Source organism: Epargyreus clarus, unplaced genomic scaffold, assembly GCF_041222505.1.
Source record: "Epargyreus clarus isolate Ecla_fem2 unplaced genomic scaffold, WU_Ecla_fem_2.2 ptg000026l, whole genome shotgun sequence".
Lineage (NCBI taxonomy): Eukaryota > Metazoa > Arthropoda > Insecta > Lepidoptera > Hesperiidae > Epargyreus > Epargyreus clarus.
Genome location: NW_027332233.1, coordinates 3,366,118 through 3,387,411, shown reverse-complemented (window position 1 = coordinate 3,387,411; position 21,294 = coordinate 3,366,118). Strand labels below are relative to the sequence as shown.

General features: G+C 36.6%; 1 protein-coding gene across 1 annotated transcript; it reads left to right on the top strand.

Annotated features, from left to right (window-relative positions):
* Positions 1–285: 285 nt before the first annotated feature.
* Positions 286–21,036, top strand: LOC140753327 (integrin alpha-V). The gene is made up of 26 exons (XM_073087857.1): positions 286–418; positions 1,089–1,244; positions 1,956–2,090; positions 3,437–3,501; positions 4,247–4,385; positions 4,884–5,084; positions 5,376–5,458; positions 6,501–6,728; positions 7,757–7,859; positions 8,667–8,882; positions 10,325–10,422; positions 11,166–11,250; positions 12,019–12,146; positions 12,362–12,437; positions 13,083–13,212; positions 13,783–13,897; positions 14,647–14,730; positions 15,093–15,253; positions 15,825–15,903; positions 16,765–16,845; positions 17,262–17,400; positions 18,215–18,305; positions 18,449–18,572; positions 19,150–19,212; positions 20,157–20,207; positions 20,734–21,036. Exons 1-26 carry the CDS (start codon positions 412–414, stop codon positions 20,761–20,763), a joined length of 2,868 nt encoding a protein of 955 aa, XP_072943958.1. The 5' UTR covers positions 286–411; the 3' UTR covers positions 20,764–21,036.
* The last annotated feature ends 258 nt before the right edge of the window (positions 21,037–21,294 follow it).

The window sequence follows — 21,294 nt, the reverse complement described above, 5'->3', positions numbered from 1 at the left end:
ACTCCTCCGAAACGGTTTTACCAATTTTCACGAATTTTTATATGCATACTCATTAGGTCTGAGAATTGGCTACTATCGATTTTTCATACCCCTAAGTGATAAGGGTTGTTCACCCTTAACATTTTTTTATTTATATAGCAACACAACGTTTATCGGGTCAGCTAGTTTATTATAATATTTCAACTTTACATCTACCTGCTGAAAAGTTAACGCAAATACGCTTATTACATTTTACTTTGATGCGTCAATATATTTATTATTAAATGAGGTAAATTGGTTTCTAAACAGTTTCCTTGTATTAGCGGTTATAACAGTCATATGACTCTTCCCTGTAACTCTACTAGTACAACAATTTGGTGAATTCGTGGTATATTTATAATCAGTTTTAAAGTGGTCGTCGGCGGTAGGACTATGAGTTGTAAGTTTTTTATATTTTTTATATGTAGGGATAGTGGTTTTAGAGCGCAGTGGGGTGTTAAGTGGCCTGCTTGTCGTAAGAGGCGACTAAAAGGGGGCTTTTGGTGTTGCGGCAAGAGTGGGAGCTCGAACCGCCCGGCCAGCGACCCCGGGAAGTATGGCGGGATGTGTGGGCGCATACCGTCGTAAACACTAGATGGTGTAGGCGGAGCGTAAATTGCTTCCCCCAGGGCAGAGCTGATAGGGGCATAGCACTTGGCGGACTCCGGCTGTGTTCCGTTGGAGGTCCGGAGTTTTCCACCAAGCGCTGCGGATAGCCAACGGGGGGCTTAGTGCGGTAAAGATCCCTCATAACTAGACGTCCCTCCCAAAGGGCTTTGAAGGCTTCCCCCTCAAGAACAAAAAAGGTGGGTGGATAGGAAGAAATTCTATTCAGAATTTTCTTTGTCCCATTTCTAGACATAGTTCTCCCACAAATGGAAAGTGTATGTGTAACCAAATTAACTATAGGCCCTTTGAGTTTAATATCCCGTGCACACACCTCAGAACTTTCAAAGTTATATGCCTATTCCAAAAATTATAACTTGCTTAAACTGGTTGAGGAATCGGAATGGTTTCACTCATAGTTCCTAGCTATTGCTTTACCTTTAAATTATATAAAATGTTTTCAGGTATTTATAAGGTTTTATCAACATTATGGGTCCTCCAAGCAGCCTCAGCAACGTTTTTCCACGAGCCTTCGTACATAGAAATACAGCCTTCAACATTGACAGCCACCACCGACTTTGGCTTCACCCTGGCCTACCATACAGCTAGTGAAACCTTGGGTTCGCAAACTTTATACAATTTTGTGTTACAAACTTATTTTTTTTAAATATAGCAAATGCGTATGCTATCTGATGGTAAGTGGCTACTGCTCATTGACAATTGGATATCTGTAATCAACCCTGGATAAGATTAGAATTCTACTGCATTCCACTACAGATGCATTGTTACGCTGTATAGGTACTTGGGATATACTCCAACATCAGGGTCCATCATCAGATTGTTCCAATAACATCATATTATGGATGCATGGATGTTAAAGTTGTTCCAATCGGTTGGGTGGAAGTAGTAAAAAATTGTATAAGAGTTACCGATTATCCAGATGTACTAACATAGTTAGTTAATAAAACTTTGGATGCCGGCAGTCTTATGAGGCGATCATATTAGTTTTAGGAGTGGCAACACATCTGTTATCGGGAGGAAACCTGTATTCCAAAAATCGAGCATCTCTAAAACATCTTAAATGTGTTACTATTAATCTGGAGTTGGCAAGTTTCACGCATTTTTTATAATATAGGAGTAGCAGACGAGCATGCAGTCCACCTGATGGTAAGATGGTAATCAACCCCAGATAGGATTAGATAGTCCTACCTAAGGTCGGCCACAGATGCGCCGCTACCCCTGAGGATTAAGATGGAACGCCTCGGAAAACTCTGTCTCCCAAAGCCGTTAGTGGAATATAAGTGGAATGATAAATGTCATTTTTTTTGCAGTGATCGGCGCACCTCACCATGATTTAAATGGGCAAGTGTTCAAGTATTTTATGAAAGACATCTTTGAAAATAGGAGTGTGAAGGCAACTAACATGGGCATAGATATCGAAAACTTGGCCGAAGATTACAGTCGTAGTAAGTATATTTCTTTATTTTAAATATTACACAGTTAGATGGTAGAACCCTTCGTGTTTCCGACCTGGCGGCACCACCGTCACACCTATTTCTGCCTAATTACAATTGTGTTCTTGAAGGCGAGGAGACAGTTCTCAGAGGTTTATTTTTTTTTATAAAATATGTGTAGCAGACAAGCATGCAGTCCACCTGATGGTAAGTGGCTACTGCCGCCCATGGACATCTGTAATCAGCCCCAGATAGGGTTAAATATTCCTACCTGAGATCTGCCACAGATGGGCCGCTACCCCTGAAGACTAAGCTGAACGCCTCGGAAAAGTCTGTCTCCCTTACCACACTCTTCAAAACGGAACACAGCAGCGTCTAACACTGCTGTTATTAGGTAGAAATAGGTGTGGCGGTGGTGCCGCCGGAGTCGAACCACAAAGGGTTCTACCACCTTTTAAAGGTAGTAGGTATCTGTGGCCAATCCCAGGTAGGACACTAATCTAATCTGGGGTTGATGATAAATGTTCATGGGTGGCAATAGCCACTTATCATCAGGTAGACTGCATGATTGTTCGCTATTGCTGTTATAAAAATAATGCTTGGTCATTGCTTATCTTCGTCTACTAGTATCAGATCGAAGCCTGTATATAAGTATACAGATTGTTGAGAAAACTTCCATAGTGTGATTCAGAAACACTAGTGGCTCCATCTTTCTTGTATAATATACGAGTAGGAAACGAGCATGCATCTGATGGTAAGTGGCTACTTCCATTCATGGACATCTGTAACCAACCCTAGATTAAATATGTTTCCCACTAGAGGTTGGCGGCAGATACCCTGCTACCCCTGAGGACTAATCTGGAATGCCTCGGAAAACTATGTCTCTTAACACGCCCTTCAAACCAGTACCCATACCATGAGTTATCAAAACATCCCACAATTTTACGTTACCTTTACTCAATCCATTATTCTGTTCCGTTTGCTTCAGTAGACTGAGTAAACGTAACAATAAGTAAGTGCTCAAGTCTTTTCGTCTGCCTCACATGTTCGTTAAAAAGAGAGACAAAGCATAAAGCGCCATTTTGTCAATTTAGACATTTAATGTTACGTTACTGACACTATAGTTCTGATACAATCCGCTAGGGGCGTTGATTTGAATTTGTATGGGCAAATACGCAAACAAATACCAAAACAGTCATATTTGTCAAAACGTAAAAACTCATGGTAAGGGTACAGAACGCATCAGCGCTTGTCACTATTGTTATTTGGCTCATTGATACTTTTGAAAAGTTAAGAAAACTTGCCACATATTATGTTTAAATGAATGATAAAGATAATAAATTGTAATATTGTTTCAGAGGATGTTCCTGACCAAAATTTTTGCCTTGGCGCATCCATTGCGGTTTATAAAGATGTTATTGTGGTAATTATAATAGTTTATTGTTTATCAAATTACTAAATTTTCATTTTTATTAAAGAATCGAGAAAAAATTCGGCAAGACAAGGGCAAGGAGTATTAATATTTTTACCTGTATAATATGTGCGTCTCTTTCTTTGGCATGCCCTTTTTTGTTGACGAGGGAGAAACCTTCAAAAGGTACCCAGTGCCGCGGGAGCGACACGGGGTATAGCCCTATTCTGATCCCGGAACTACAGGGACGTCTTTGGCATGCTTTACAGATATAACGGCTTGACAGATTTTAACATATGAGATGTCGTTGGATTCGTCTAAATTATGGGAGTAACGTGGGTTATATTACTTACCTTGTCAGTTAAGTATTTTTAAGCAGCCGGCCTTCTTGTTTTTATAACCATAAAGGCAGTTATTAAACAAAAAATGCCACAGCTTTTCTTCCTAGGTTACTGATTACGTGAGTTACGAGAACCTTCGGTATATCAAAGGACAAAACAATTAAATCAAGAATCATCATCATCAACAACCCATTACTATCCCACTGGTGGGCACAAGCTCGGAACCCTCCATCAAGAGGCCGAGTTCCTTAACCATTAGGCTATCACTACTTCTATTTGCGACTATCTGCTGCTGCTTAACTCAAGAAATTGCACTATAACTCATAATAATTACACTTTTACCAAACTTTTTTCCTTCATAGTGTTTTTTGTTTTTTCTAATAAGTAGTTATGTTTATTATTTTTTTTTATTCCAGACGTGCGCGCCTCTTTGGTCGTCGAAAATGTTTATTAAAGATCATGACAAATATGGTCCGTACGGAACCTGCTTTTTGGTCAATGACACTCGTATTACTCGATATAACGGACCCTTTGAACAGAACACACCTGATTCTGGTAAGGCTTTAATTTTTACCACGCTTTTATTAGCTTGACCTGTATCTACCGTGAGTACCGTCGTCGCGTAGCAGACGTGCACGCATTCCACCTCAAGGTAAGCTGCTACTGCCGCCTATTGATCTGTAATAAACACCAGATAGGATTAGACAAAGGTTTTTTTTATAATATTGGACTAGCAGACAGATGATGCAGTTCACCTGGACATCTGTAATCAACCCCAGATAGGATTAGATATTCCTACCTGAGGTCGGTGACAAATGCGCCGCCACCCCTGAGGATTAAGTTAGAACGCCTCAGAAAAATATGCCTTACCTTACCACACCCTTCAAACTAGAACACAGCAGCACTTAACACTGCTGTTATGAGGCAGAAATAGGTGTGGCGCTATTGCCGCCGGAGTTGAACCACAAAGGGTTCTACTACCTTCACCACATAATAAAATGTCTAAATGCCTCAATAATTCTAGTCTAAAATCAAATAATAATATTGTTACAGGTAAAATATACGACGGCACTGGATGGAGTATTTTGGCTGACGAGAAGAACGACTTATTTCTGATCTCTGCAGCCCCATATCCATCAGAGTCTGATATAAGTTATATTTCTGGGCCATCGTTATCAGCCCCAGCTATATTTATGGATTTATTCAGAAGACAGGGTTTTGATTCAGAATTGCGAAAAATGTTCAAAAGCATAGGTATTTATTATGTTTTAAACCCTTTTCATAAATTATTTCTCGTCCAATACAACCCCTTTATGAAAGGCACAAAGTTCGTATTTTTTAAACAGCATAAATATATTACTGAGAGTAATTTAATGTTACTGAATTATTATTATTACAGATAAATAATTATAATTCTTAATTGTTTCCCAAAGTCTAGTACGAGTACTTATAGTAAAACCTTACTTTACTTAATAGAGACTAACCCACCTTTTCCCTGTATAATAAATACAGCCATTTATTCAACTTTTTTATTTTATTATTCAGGGAATTTCGTATCTGGACATTTTTTTAAAAAAGACGTCACACACTATGCTTATTCGTCACGCACGGAAAATACGATCGGTCATGTAAGTATTTAAAATAGAAATGAAAAGTAAATGTCTAAGATGAGTAAAATACTTAGATTGATCACTCCTAATTATTATAAAGTGTAACCGGTTTTGAGAATTGAAACTGTGTGCGTAAACAAAGTGTCGCCACGTCTCCGTTCTAAAATGTCCCTAAAATGTTTGAAATATTTATTTTTTTATTACGTAAGTTACGTAGTATAAGCTTTTTATACGCAAATTTTCTCTAAAATGTTTTTTATTTGTTAAGAATTCAAACAATAAATGACAAAATCATCCGTTCGTGGCTTCATTCAATTTTAAGGCGGTGAAGTATGTTTTTATTTATAACTTTTTTGCTATAAAACGTATTTATACGTATTGTATAAAAACAATAACCTGTTGGCTTTAAAATAATGGAAAAGGGAACAGGAACACTAAATAAATCAATACATTAAAATAGAGATGAATTATTATAAATTGCTTGCAAGTGTTAAGTAAACTAAACTAAAAATATGCATCCTGATTTTTTTGTTTTTAAAATAATTTGTTTTATTAAATTATCTTAAACTATTGTAAGTATGTAAGGTACGTACGTTTTGAAGGTGGTAGAACATTTTGTAGGTCGACTCCGGCGTCACTACCGTCACATCTATTTCTGCCTCATAACAGCAGTGTTAAGCGCTGCTGTGTTCTGGATTGAAGGGTGTGGTAAGGAGACATATTTTCCGAGGCGTTCCAGCTTAGTCCTCAGAGGTAGCGGCGCATCTGTGGCCGACCTCAGGTAGGAATATCTAATCCTATCTGGGGTTGATTACAGATGTCAATGGGCGGCAGTAGCCACTTACCATCAGGTGGACTGCATGCTCGTTTGCTACTCCTATATTATAAAAAAGTTCAATGCTAAGTCATACATTTTAGGATGATTACAGAACATACTTTTTTATACATTATCTATTTATTTATATAGCAAAAAATAATGCTTGTACAAAAAATACATATTATTAAACATACAACGCGAAGAATCTAATATTGAAAGTTTTACTTAATGTAATTTTTTTAGGTTGGATTCCTTGCGCAGCCCAAAACTAATGAGCCTTGGTTCGTACGGAGGGGCCCAAGGGGGGCCTTCCTTTTGAACAGTGAAAAAGTTGGGACAATGTTTGGTGCTGCGCTGTGTTCTAGTGATGTGAACGATGATGGCTTTTCGGATCTTTTAGTGGGAGAACCGGCGTTAGGCACAGAGTTTTACGAATCCGGTACCGTAAACGTATTCCTTGGAGGCAGTAAGGTAATTATTATTTTACTTTTTATCGTTGGTTTTTAGTTTTATACCCAAAGGGTAAAACGGAATCCTATTACTAAGACTCCGCTGTCTGTCCGTCTGTCACAGGGCTCTATCTCTGAAACAGTAATAGATAGAAACTATTGACATTGAATTCACGATACATTCGAATTCACGACGACAATGATTTTTTCATAGAATAAGTACAATGACGACCGTTATAAAAACAAATACTAAAAATAAAAAAGTATCTAGAAAATAAATGGGGGTCACCATACAATAAACTGCTATTTTTCGGTGTTTTTCACTTTATCTATTAAATTTTAATAGGTACACAGTTACAACTTTCCACACTGCATTTACTCTTACAACTGCATTACAGCTGAATACTAAATATAAAAAAATAATAATTGAAAATTTAGTGATACAGAATCCTTTTTGGGCGAGTTTGACTGACACTTGACCAATTATTTGGTTAACATAAACTTACATATTATACCATTCTATGGCTTCAAATTTTTAAATGTTGTACTTTTCACGAAGCGGGCAACGCCTCTCGCGTTGCGTAAATTTCGACGGATTTACAAAGTTAAGTAAGGATGAGTGAGCTCCGAAGTTGGATGGGTGACCGTTGGTGGTTAAATTGTTTGTGCACTTCTACACTTCGGGGGACTCGTCGGTCCTGATGTTAATAAACAATCGTTTATGTTAATGGTTGGTAATAATCACATTAGCCACTTAATGGGCGATTCAAAATATTAGTTCCGGAATCACATATTTATAACAAACGACTCACTTCTCCTGCAGTCCACTTCCACTGCCTTGAGCTTCAGTCGAACAGTCTACGTAAGCTGATTAACAGATGCGTTGACACTCCTAAGCTAATATGGTCGCGTCATAAAGTCAGCTACCACTCCTTACCAATAGGCAATAACTATTTAACACTAGAAACTGAGAAAAGGATGTGAAAAATCCTTATTCCTGATATACCATTGAAACACTGTTTGCAAAAAACCTTTTTCATCACATTACAGAAGACCATGGAGTCACCAAGAATAATTATTTATGGCAACACAAAAGGAGGCCGATTCGGTACAACGATTGCGTCAACCGACTTAGATCGGGATGGAATTCCAGGTATACCATTTAAACGTTCAGAAATACGTAAACTAGGGTCCAGGGTTTAAATCCCAGGCACCACTGATAATTATCATAATTCACAATCTTTAACGTCGAAGAAAACCATTGTGAAGTAGAACTCTTTGTGGTTCGACTCCGGTGACACCACCGCCACACCTATTTCTGCCTCTTAACAGCAGTGTTAAACGCCGTGTTCTGGTTTGAAGGGTGTGTAAGGGAGACATATTTTCCGGATGTTCCAGCTTAGCCCTGAGGTCGGCGCATATGTGGCCGACATCAGGTAGGAATCTAATCCTATCTGGAGTTGATTACAGATGTTTATGGACGGCAGTAGGCATTTACCATCAGGTGGACTGCATGCTCGTCCGCTACTCCTATATTATAAAAAAATGTAAGGTTTACTATTCGCACTATGGCCAAAATGAGACCCGTGCCTACCAGTGTGACAATAATGAGATGTTTATCATTTATGAGGCTTAACTTAAACTCCCAAGTAAAAAATTAAAGTTATTATAATACAATATAATCTACCCCCGATAAGATTATAGTCCTCCCTGCCGTCGTACACAGACGCTCCCTGTGAGGACTAAGTGGAAACTGCGAAGAAGAATGTCTGACCTAACCTAACCTAACCTAACCAGATTCTCAAGCAGTATTAGGGCTTAACACTGCTGTTTATAAGGCAGAAATTGGTATGACGTTTTTACACCCTTCAAAATTTTACTTACCTACTAATTGCTAATACTTGTATCATGCTCATACTTGTATAATGAATAATCTATGATTGTTTTTTTTGTTTTTCAGAAATATTCGTCAGTGCACCCTACGAACATTTGGGAGAGGGTGCAGTGTATATAATTTCTGGATATGAATTCAATAAAATCTTGGATAAACGACCCCTCGTCCACGATGTCCTGATATCAGACCTGACCTTGACACAAAAGATACAAAATAAAGAATACAAATCGTTCGGATACAGCCTTAAGGTTCTACCCGACCTTGATGATAATGGATATGAAGGTTATATATATAAGCTTTTATATACAACCTAGTATTTAACTTGCTTTGTTCGTTCTCATGGAAGTGGGGATCAAATTTTGTTAGTTAAATTTGACCTCCTCCAATTATTTTTATGCACTCCCATAGTATTGGCATCCAATAGTTTTGAGAAAAATACGAAAAAACCTGAGGAACTTAGAAAAATGTGCTCCAAATACACTTTTATAAAGAATATAATATTATACACTTTTATATTTATAAGTAATATTTTCATCCCCTATTTTACCCCCTTGGGGGTAGAATTGATCGAAATCCTTTCTTAGCGGATGCCTACGTCATAACATCTACCTGCATGCTTTTATAAAGAATGTCTTTGCTCACTATTGTAATTTAGTTCATCATTAGATATGGTGTCTACACAATTTTTCTTTATATTCACGTAGTAATTTATTTTAAAATGTATTTACTTCTCATCTATTTATATCTTATTTCTTTTCTTTTCTCTTTCTTTCTCACATTCTTTCTTTTTTCATGTTCTCCTTTCTCCCTTTTTTCATTTTATTTTATTTCCTATTTATTATTATTATTATTATTTTTAGTATAGTTGTACCGCCTTCAATTTTTCTGCACATCCCTAAGGTTGACTGGGAGAAAATGCTATTTAGCATTAAGTCCGCCTTTTGCACCACACTGTTTTTAACATGGTCAATAAAGAGTAAATATAAATAAATAAATGACATTTTAATAATATAATAAATATATTTTAATAATATGACCGCGGTCAGTGGCCGTTTTAATGGTCAGTGGCCACTGTACCTGGTAAAACTTTCGTGTTATGGTCTACCGTACAGTTTGCCGGGGTACCGTACAGCGCAGGTTTGCTGTACAAGTCAACAGCACGTTGATAGCGAGTTTGGGGGCGTTCCGGTATACGGTACAGTGTTCAGAGTACCCTTACCATGAGTACCAGTTTTTACGTTTTTGTCAAATATGACTGTTTTGGTATTTGTTTGCCGATACAATTTCCTAGCGCCCCTAGCGCCCTTAGCGGATTGTATAAGAACTATAGTGCCAGTAACATAACAATAAATGTTTAAATTGATTTTTTGAAAACTCATGGTAAGGGTACAGTTCTGTTACCTCTGTTTGCGGTGACATCGATTGAAGACCATGACGCACCGTACGGTGTAACACGAAAGAATTGATTTTTGATCTTGCGCCGGTCACTTGCTCCGATTCAAAAAACTGCATATGTCTATTCCCACACACAGGTGCATACCTGCGCAGGTATACCTGAACGAGTAGACCTCACCGGTGCTCCAAAGTGGGTATGGTAGGCATTACATGAACTTGACTTAGGCGGTCATCACTAGGTTCCACCAATCGCGCATATCCGGGTATTTGCATTTACATTGTTACACTAGTTTAATGAAATTGTAATTAAATAGCCATCTATTTTGTAGACCTTGCAATCGGAGCGCCGAATTCTGCCAAAGTGCTAATATACCGAAGCATACCTTCAGTGACAGTTCAAGTTTCAATCAAATTAATTGACCGTACGGTAAGTACTACCTACTTTTGTAAAATTGTAAAAAGAACATTTTTGAGAAAATATGTAAATATTTTGTTTCTACATACATTTTATAAAAGTGTAGGGTTGCTAAATTGACCTCTAAAGCCTATAAATAAAATCAATTTATCCAATATCTACCAACCAAAGATCTAATAATGACATGTCTTGTATGAAGAAAATGTAAAATGTCGATTTTCGTCGTCTACTTATTACTGCCCTACTGCTGGGCACGGGTCTTTTGTCAGAGTCAGGTTTAGGTCATATTTCACCGCTGGCCAAGTGCGAATTGACAGAGTACATGCACTTGAGTATTCTAAATTTTAAATTGGATGGATTTATTTCGGGTGTGTTGCATCGAAAGCTCGGTTAAAGTTAAATATAACAGTAACTTTGACGGTAGCTATGGAATGTAAAAATTCTGTGTTGCGCAATTTATTTGTCATTAACGGCATTTGTGTCGCTGTCACCACAATTTTTAATCGACATTGACAGATGGGGAAGTTGACAAAAACTGTAACTTTAACCGATCGTTCGAGCGATTAATTTTGAGTTTTAGTTATGACTTAGCTTCAAGCTTAATTAAAATGGTGCAACTAATGAATTTTTAACCATGGATTTGACGGTTGGTTACGGTTAGGCTTTTGTAGACGTTAAAGTTACATGATGCCTAGTAGGGGATGTAAGATTGAATGTTTCATGAAACAAGCTTGTATTGATTTAATTTATTTTAGGTTGTGCACGTCAGCGATACCAGCTTTGCTATCCAAGTGGACCTGGACATAAGACATCCAACGAAGTCAACGGTTAATGCTGCAAGTATGTACATTTTTTTGTATTTTACTTTTCATTTTATTTACAAGTTCAAAGTATACATATATATACAATATTTACAAAAAATATCACTAAAACAAAAATAAATAAATAAGTAAAATGAGGTTAATAAATAAGCTATACCTGTAATTAACCCCAGATAGGATATTCCTACCGGAGGTCGGCCACAGATGCAGCGCTACCTCTGAGGACTAAGCTGGAACGCCTCAAACCAGTACCCTTACGATGAGTTCTCAAAACATCCCACAATTTTACGTTTCGTTTAGTCAATCCATTCATTTGCTTCAGTAGACTGAGAAAACGTAACAATAAGTAAGTGCTCAAGTCTTTTTGTCTGCCTCACATGTCCGCAAAAAAGAGAGACAAAACAAAAAGCGCCATGTCGTCAATAAAGATATTTAATGTTCCGTTACTGACACTATAGTTCTGATATAATCCGCTAGGGGCGCTGATTGGAATTTGTATGAGCAAATACCTAAACAAATACCAAAAGAGTCATATTTGTCAAAATGTAAAAACTCATGGTAAGGGTACAGAACACAGCAGCGTCTAATACTACTGTTATTAGGCAGAAATAGGTGCTGCAGTGCTCCCTCCGGAGTCGAACCACAAAGCTACGCTCTACCACATTAAAAAATCCACTGATTCCTCAACTGAACGACTCAATCGTTCATATAATGAGTCTATAAAGTTAACACTCTTATCTATGTGCCATTACTATTTTAACGTTTATTAATAACATTGTCTTTTCAGAACTTCTGACAACTTTAGAAATAGTTGGGAGCGGCATATCATTCAATTCAAAACAAAATGATTACACATTTATTCAAGATATATCAAATATAAACACAACGTATTCCAAAAAAATTACTTTAGTGCTCGTGAGTATAATTTGTGGTAACATATATATATATATTTATATTATTCAGAAGAAGCAGACGAGCATGCACTTTATGTGCCTATTCATTAAACATTTCATTAATATTGTGAATTTATCTTTATACCTCCTAATTTAGACTGTCAGATGTAGTTAGATAATTTATCTGGATATATAAGAACTCTTCACATTTTCATATGATTTTTATTTACATTGCAGGACAAACAAGAACAAGGAATATATAAAATTACCGCAAAAGTACAAGGGGACCTCGATAATTTCCTAGAAACCAAAGGTAATATTATTTTGTTGGTATTATAATGACATTGAATACGGATATACCTAATTAGGCGTTTTGAATATTGTAGAACCCTTTGTGATTTGACTCCGGCGGCACCACTGCGACCCCTATTTTTATCACGCCTTTATTAGCTTGGGTTGTATCTATGTATGTATGTATGTATGTAACGGAATCTTTGAACTCGATTTTTACCTACTTTGAACGGTCCGATTAATTTAAAAATTTGAACAATTATCAAGTACCGATGAAAATACATGATTTTAATAACTTTATCCCATTCTGCTCATCAGAATCGTCAGGAATCAGGATTAAAGATTTTCCTTGTGCAATTTTAGCGTGGTTTTTAGTTTTTAAACTTTATTTATAGTTTATTGACTAATAACAACAGTGTTAAGCGCTTCTTTGTTCTGGTTTGGTGTAGTAAGGTACGAGTAGACATACTTTTACGAGGCGTTCCGACTTAGTCCTCAGGGGTAGCGGCGCATCTGTGGCCGACCTCATAGGAATCTAATCCTATCTGGGGTTGATAACAGATGTCCACGGGCGACAGAAGCCACAGGTCGTCCGCATGCTCGTCTGCTACACTAACGTTGTACTTAATTACAATATACTATATAATAACTTGAATATTGGTTATAGGTTTTAAAAACAGCATGGTAAGAATTAGTCCATATAGCAAGTTAACCCATACGTTACCTATTCATCGTAAATGTGAAGAAGGCGAGAACTGTGAACCAAATTTATCAGCAAGCTTCATATGGCCTGGCGGGTAATACACCTTTATATAAATAAACTAAATAGGTAAACGCTTTCTACTCTCACAGCTCCACACTAGGATTCCCTGTATCGTGGGTGACATGGACACACACATAGACAAATACATAAAAACCCCCAGACCCAGAAACAGAAATCTAAATTCATCATTTAGATATCTGTCTGGCCGGGGATCGAACCCGGGTCTAAGGTACTAAGTAACCTGAGCATTTTTAGAATATTTTGTCTGTCTATTTGGCTGTATACCTGATAATACCTGAGAATTATAAAAAAAAGTTGAAGTCTACCAATTCGCACTTGGTCAGCGCGGTGGACTATGGCCTAACCTTCTCATTCTGAGAGGAGAGCCGTTCCCAGCAGTGGGACCGTAATGGGTTGATGATGATTTGTCCGTATTTATAGGTAAATTTTCTCAAAATGTTTTCTATTTGTCAAGAATAAAAAACAATGATGAAATCATCCTTTTCTGGCTTCATTCAATTGTGAGGCGGTGAAGTATCTTTCTATTTTATTTATCAAAGGTTTCAAGTAAAAAATAAATTAAATTACTATTTTACTTATACAGAAATGAACCGCATGTTCTTGGTTCCGTCACAAATGAAACATTGACGGTGGTAGTGACGAATAAAGGCAGTGAAACTTACGACTCCTGTGCTAAGATATGGATTGAAGGATCACAGGTAATCCTGAATATTTATAAAATTATACAGGCTCAAATGTGGTAGGCAGTGCCGTGCAGTCCGGGGAGGTAGACTCCGCGCCAAACTTGTATTCCGTTTTGAATATAAAAACGAGTCGTGTCGCAACAGAAAATTGTAAATATTAGCGGGACGAAGACAGCGCAAGACGTCCCCCGCACCTGTCCGCTGCCCGCTCTCGTCCACGGGTACAAAGCTGCGTTAGTGTACCCTTACTGTTGCTACGGAGTATAAGCTTGTGGTTGTGTTCGGCCGCATTGGCGCTCTGACTACTTCTGCGTGCAACAACTTCAAAGCGGACTAGAAGTTTGGCGTGCCCTATACCACTGCCACACCTATTTTTATCGTGAAGTAGTATTACGTTTTGGATGTGATGGTATAGCGGCTGACTTACATATGAACACCATCTTAATCCTCAAGACTGGCATGCATGGCATGGTTTCAGGTTGACCTTTTCTAAATAGAGTTGTTTACGGGTGTCTACTTACCACCACCACTTGGACTGCATCATATTAGCTACCTCATATAAACAAGCGAAACTATGTTTTACGCCCACTGGCCAATAAAATTTCATTTTTATTTTCAATTAATAATAACATTTTTTTTAATCAGACAGAAATAGGAGGACTAGGAAAATAATTGTTTTCTATGTGTTATTTTCGGCTCCACTCGCTACCTGGTATATTATTTACATAATACAATATCTTTTCTAATTCCAATTTCTTTTTAAGGTGGATTTAATTGATTGCTCAAAAATTGAAATGGAACAAAAAAGTGGATACAATTGCCCGCTTAAACTCACCACAGATGAAAGTGTAAGTCAATTATGTTTTTTTTTTATCAAACATGTCTTGATAAAACTATAGACTATACAATAAATATTTAATTTTCTACATTGATAAAACAATGTTGGTTACATAAATTATAATTATAGAGTCTCTGATTTGGGAAGTTTATTTAAAATAGAAACTCACAGGTTAATATAAAGATTTCCTCTGGACATTTTCCTTCGCCGTCAAAACAAGTGATAAGACATTTCTAAAAAGCATGTATCTAACTTATAATCCGAAGATTTCTATAATTCGAAGCTCAGCCTTTCAGATTAAAACGCCGAATTTTAAACCAACACTGTTGCAATCCAAGATTTTGGTAATAATATAATATGGTATTGTTTCAGCAAAAGATAGAAATCCTGTTGGATATGACCAAACAGTACAATTCGGATTCAATGCTTCTTGTGAATGTTATGCTGTATAACATTTGCAGTCAAGACAAGTATACTTCCTTCGAACATAAAGTTAAGTTCGTACAGGACGCTGACCAATTAATGATTAATGGGTAAGATTAAACATAATGTTTGACAATTGGTTGCAAAAAAAAATGCAGGTAATTTAAAAAGCACATATTGGGCTTAACAGTCCATCTAATCTTCTAGTTCCAACAATATACATATTTTATCGATTTGTCTAATATATATATTGTACAAGGTAGAAACTCGGATAAACTTGAGAAAAATGCTATTGTGGTATTGGTTCACAAGTCAAAACTCTTTTTTGTTTGTTTGAAGAAAAAAATATTAAAAACCTCCAGGAGATTTTTTTTCAACATAAAAGTAGCAAATGAACAGTCAGTGGCTACTAATGCCCGTGGACAACCTCAGATAAGAATAGATTCCTACCAGAAGACTCAGCTAGAATGCTTCAGAAACGTATATCTCCCTTACCACACTATTCAAAGCAGACCACAGCAGCGCATAACAGTGCAGTTATTAGAGAGAAATAGGTGTGACGGTGGTGCCGCCGGAGTCGAACCACGGAGGGTCCTACCGTCTACAAAATATGTTAATGTGGTTATATCATTTAACAACAATAAGTATATTGCTAAAATTAACACAGATAAATTGTTTTAGTGTATCTCACGAACGAAATGTCACGGATGATGATATAGAATCAAATGCGAAGACGATTGATGATGAACACGAATATATAGTAAGTAAATTTGTTTAAACAGATTTCTTAAGTTAAAATCCGTGTATATAAAATAACATTACCGACATAGGTCTAAAAATACCAATGGCACATAATAGCAAATCCTTTTTTACCACTCTCTTATTAGCTTGACCTGTATGTATGTATGTAACGGAATCTTTGAACTCGATTTTTACCTACTTTGAGCGGTCAGATTAATTTAAAATTTTGAGCCCTTATCAAGAACCAGTGACAATACACGATTTTAATAATTTTGACCCGTTCTCCTCATTCAGGATCGTCAGTATTAACTATTTTCCTTGTGCAATAACAGCGTGGTTTTAAGTTTTTAAACTACAATTATTAATTAATATAACTGAAGCAACAGTCGAGGATACAGTCCAGTTACACTGAACACTGCCGCCAATGAACTTGTAACCGGCCCCATGAAGAACATGGATTCCACCTGAAATCAATCATGAGATGCGTTGGCACTCCTGAAGACTAAAATGGTCGACCCATGGTTCACCAAAGACGTATAAACTTTCGATGTTTAATCCCAGGCAAATTTGCACCTTTGATATTTCAAAGTTGTGTGCTTGTGGTTTAACGGTGAAGGAAAACATCGTGAGAAAACCTGTAAACTCAAGAGACCTTAAAAAAAGTTCTCAAAGATATGTGAAGTCTACTTGCACTTGGCCAGCGCGGTGGACTATGGCCTAATGCTTCTAATTCTGAGAGGAACCCCGTGCCCAGCAGTGGGACAGTAATGGATTGAAGGCGACAGGGAACTGGAGTCGACTCAAATCGTCTAATCTAAAACCGTTCTTAGAGTTACATTGCAGTTTGCTTCATCTGTTAAATATGACATTTTTATTACAGCTCATTAATAAAGGTATTGTAACCTGGAAATCAATTCGAGGTGACGTAATGATACCAAAGGAAAATACCGAAGCATATGGAGTAAGTGCTATTTTAAATTATGATACTGATTATACGGCTTATACATTAATTACACTTACATTACTTACATTACATTATTATCTTTTAAATTTTACGTGAGATTAGGACCTTTATTTTGCGAGAGGGAAACCTTCAAAAGGTACCCGATGCGATGGGACCAACACAGCAGAATTTATGTGATTCTTACCGCACTAAAACCCCCCGGTGGCCGTCCTCGGCGCTGCGTAGAGAACTTCAGGATCTCCAAAGGAACGTAACGGGAATCGCTAAGAACCTAGGAATCTAGACGATAAAGTGTTTTAGTTCTTTTAGTTCAGTTTTTGTAGAGATTTGAAGTTTATAAATTTAGATTTGACGTGAATAATACTCATAGAGAATCTCTTCTATAATAAAAATATATCGATTTGATATTTCAGATCGTGACGCCACCAGAGGGAGTTGATTGTTTTGAAAATAGTAACGCGACTACTGCTATCTTCAACTGTAATATTGACTTAGAAAGAAAATCGACAGTAAAAATTAAATTAAGTTTTACACTCACAAAAGATAAGTTTAGTAAGTATTTAATGGTTTTCTTTCTACGGGAACACAATGGGGATTGCTTACGATTAGGATTACCCTGTCACGCGGGTTTGAATCCGTATGTGGATCAGGTTTCCATGCAAGTGGTACGCACTTGTATCCTATCAATTTATAAATAATTTTCCTGTCACGCATGCACGCATACGAGCGGGGTGCGAGCAGTTTTTTTTATAATATAGGAGTAGCAGACGAGCATTCCAACTGGTAAGTGGCTACTGCAGAGTAGGTGTAGCGGTGGTGCCATCGACGTCGAATCACAAAGGGTCCTACCACCTTCAATATATTTACCATTTCCATAACTTTCTTGTCATGCATGCGTGTGTGTAGACATGCGGACATATTGAAGCGAGTTGAACCACGCGTGCGGGAGACGCGGGTGGGACATGATAATGAAAATGAAAATTAAACATGATAAATACGCTAATAATTTGAAGGTGGCAGAACACTTTGTGGTTCGACTCCGGCGGCACCACTGCCACACCTATTTCTACCTAATAACAGCAGTGTTAGGCGCTACTGTGTTCCGGTTTGAAGGGTGTGGTAAGGGAGACAGACTTTTCCGAGGTGTCCAGCTTAGTCCTCAGGGGTAGCTGCGCATCTGTGGCCGACCTCCGGTAGGAATATCTAATCCTATCTGGGGTTGATTACAGATGTCCATGGGCGACAGTAGCCACTTACCATCAGGTGGACTGCATGCTCGTCTGCTACTCTTATATTATAAAAAAAAATATATCTAGGAATTTGCACCGACCACTTAAATTAATCGAAATAAATAATTTGTTTCCAGTGGAAAACTTACAGAATGAAATGTTGAATGCATCATCTACTTTTGTGATGGAACTACCTACGAATGAGATAATCGAAACGAAAATGCACACGTAAGCATGAAATTTTAATACTTTTGAGATTATTGTATTATTTATTTTATTTAAATATCTCCTTATATAATTATATTCATTGGGAATAATTAATGAAAATGTATACTAAATATAAGTAAATAAATCTTTATTATTTGTTTAAGGATGACGACTACATTCCATTTCGTAAAAGATAAGACTTGGGGTCAAAATAAGTACCTCATAATAGCCATAGCTGTTATAGCATCTGTTATAATAATAGGGGTACTTGCATTGATTTTATACAAGGTAAGAGTTCATAAACTAACTGCTTTTTAGGGTTCCGTATCCAAAGGGTTAAAAATGGAACCCTATGATGAGGTGCAGCTGCGATGAGGCAGAAATAGGTGTGGCGGTGGTGCTGTCGGTATCACAAAAGGTTCTACAACCTTCAAAACCACCTGTAACCAACTCCCATATGAAAGAGGTGTTTTTTTCCGAATCCAATCACAGAGACTGATATGGTCGTATTATCTTATATATAAATTTCTCGTGTCACAATATTAGTTACCATACTCCTCCAAAACGGCTTAACCGATTTTCACCAAATTTTATATGCATATTCAGTAGGTCTGAGTATCGGCTACTATCTATTTTTCATATCCCTAAGTGATGAGGGTTGTTCACCCTTAACATTTTTTTATTTATATGGCATCACAACGTTTGCCGAGTCAGTTAGTAATATGTAAGTCGGATCGCCTTATATGATCAACTTTTTAAGTATGTTAAATAGAGTATATGTATTTTCCATCATTTTGACTTTATCCTTATTGTATTTTTGCTGCTTATAAAGTGAAAATAGTAATTGTGTAAACTATGCTTCCAGGTTGGATTCTTCAAGAGAAAGGAGAAAGAGATGCTGACAAAATTGAAACACGATATGAACCAGGTATGTGGATCAAGAGTAGCTTAAATATAGCTAACATAGTCTTAATATTCAAGGAATTATTGGACCTATAAAAATATTCCAGCTATAAATATATGTAATGTAATCCATACACGTTACGGTCTACCGGGCTGTTTACCTGTGCTGGTTTGCCTGTACAGTACACTTACCATGAGTTTTCAAAACATCCCACAATTACGTTACGTTACGTTTACTAAATCCATTATTTTGTTCCGTTTGCTAACGTAACGTAACAATAAGTAAGTGCTCAAGTGACGATGTTCGCAAAAAAACAGACAAAATATAAAACGCCATTTTGTCAATTTAGACATTTAATGTTACGTTAATGACACTATAGTTCTTATACAATCCGCTAGGGGCGGTGATTGGAAATTGTATGGGCAAATACGTAAACAAATACCAAAACATAAAAACTCATGGTAAGGGTACAGGTTCAAAAACTGCACAGTTCTATGCGTGGGACAGTCCGGTGTACCTGCGCAGGTATACCTGAACAGGTAGACCTCTCCGGTGCACCGTAGTATGTACGAAAGGCATAAGGAATTATAACACGATTCCGTTATGAACACTAATGTATAACACGATTCCGTTATGAAGGAAACACATAACACGTTTATTATTATTTCACAGTACAATTGCACGATATACTAGTAACCGATTTAATATTGGTTTTAGATGTACCTTATCAGAATTAGATACAAGCTGTTTCCCGCGTGCTGGCAAAATATGATAACAGTGTTTATAATGATAACAATAAAAAAATGACTCACTATTATTGGTAAAAGCTGAATAATTTATTCCAAAAATATTGGAAAAAATTTAATCGTAAAGGATACATAATTATAATATTAAAATTGCAGAATAATTCACACATTATTTTCATTAAAAATCGTGGTCACGTATTAAAGTTATTATTTTTATTGCAGAGACAATCCCAAGTACCAGAACGGGCGGTGGAAGCTATCGAAGAAGAAAATGTTAATATTTAATGTTTATTTATAATATCTTAAAAAAAAAACTATAATAACGTTGAAAGTATTAACAAAATTTTATTTTAGAGGAATTGAACTGTAGATTAAATTGTTTCATCATCATCGTATTAATAGACTTCACATACCTTTGAGATTGTTTTTATCTCACAGGTATGGAGGTTTCCTCGCGATGTTTTCCTTCGCCGTTTAGCAAGTGATAATTAATTTCTAATACGCACATAACTTTGAAATATCAGAGGAGGAGCGTGCCTGGGATTTGAACCTCGGACCCCTCGATCGAGAGGCCGGGTTTCCGGGTTAACGACTAGGCTATCACTGCCTAACTAATGCCTAATGCCTGATTAAATTCTTTACTATTACTAAATTTGAATATTTTATTTAACGGCGTTAAAAACATGTAAATTATTAAATTTATGTGCCCCTGCTAATATTTTTTATCATTTTGGTGATACAATTATACGAGTAAGAACATATTATAAAAAAAAAAACAAATTATTTTGTATTTTTTCAGGAGACACATGACACTGCTAGTATGCTGTAGCAACTGTAGCAGATAAAACGTTATAGGTGGGTGTAATGTCATAACATTTTGCTGATAACGAAATATATTATGAGTAATCGGCACGATTATAAAAAATGCTCATTAGGGAAGGTTATTAATAAAATTTTGCTGGGTTTATCATCATTTAGTGCATTCAGATAAATTTACTGACTATAAGCCCTGAATAGTATTAACTTATTGTTCTGTTATCAATTGTATTGTGGTTAAATATTGTAATACAATTTTATGTAATTAAAGTATATATAAGTTGTACCTATTTAGTGTTCATTTAATATCCCGAAAAAGGCAAACATTGTTCAAAAAATATTAAGAAGTTTTAAGCATAGCGCCATCTCTCGCCATTGTCCATAAACAATTTCCACGAATAAGTGGATTATTGCTATTTTCAAATACACACTTACTTTTACTTTACGGAAAGTTTTTACCTAAAATATATTTATACTTGATACAGAACAGATCATAACTTAAATCTAAGCAATTAGAGGAGACATGTTGACAACTTACGATAGA

Coding starts and splice junctions, on each gene's coding strand:
- LOC140753327 (XM_073087857.1), top strand. Junction 8,883..10,324: donor TGATGATAATGGATATGAAG/GTTATATATATA, acceptor TCTATTTTGTAG/ACCTTGCAATCGGAGCGCCG. Junction 12,147..12,361: donor AAAAAATTACTTTAGTGCTC/GTGAGTATAATT, acceptor TTTACATTGCAG/GACAAACAAGAACAAGGAAT.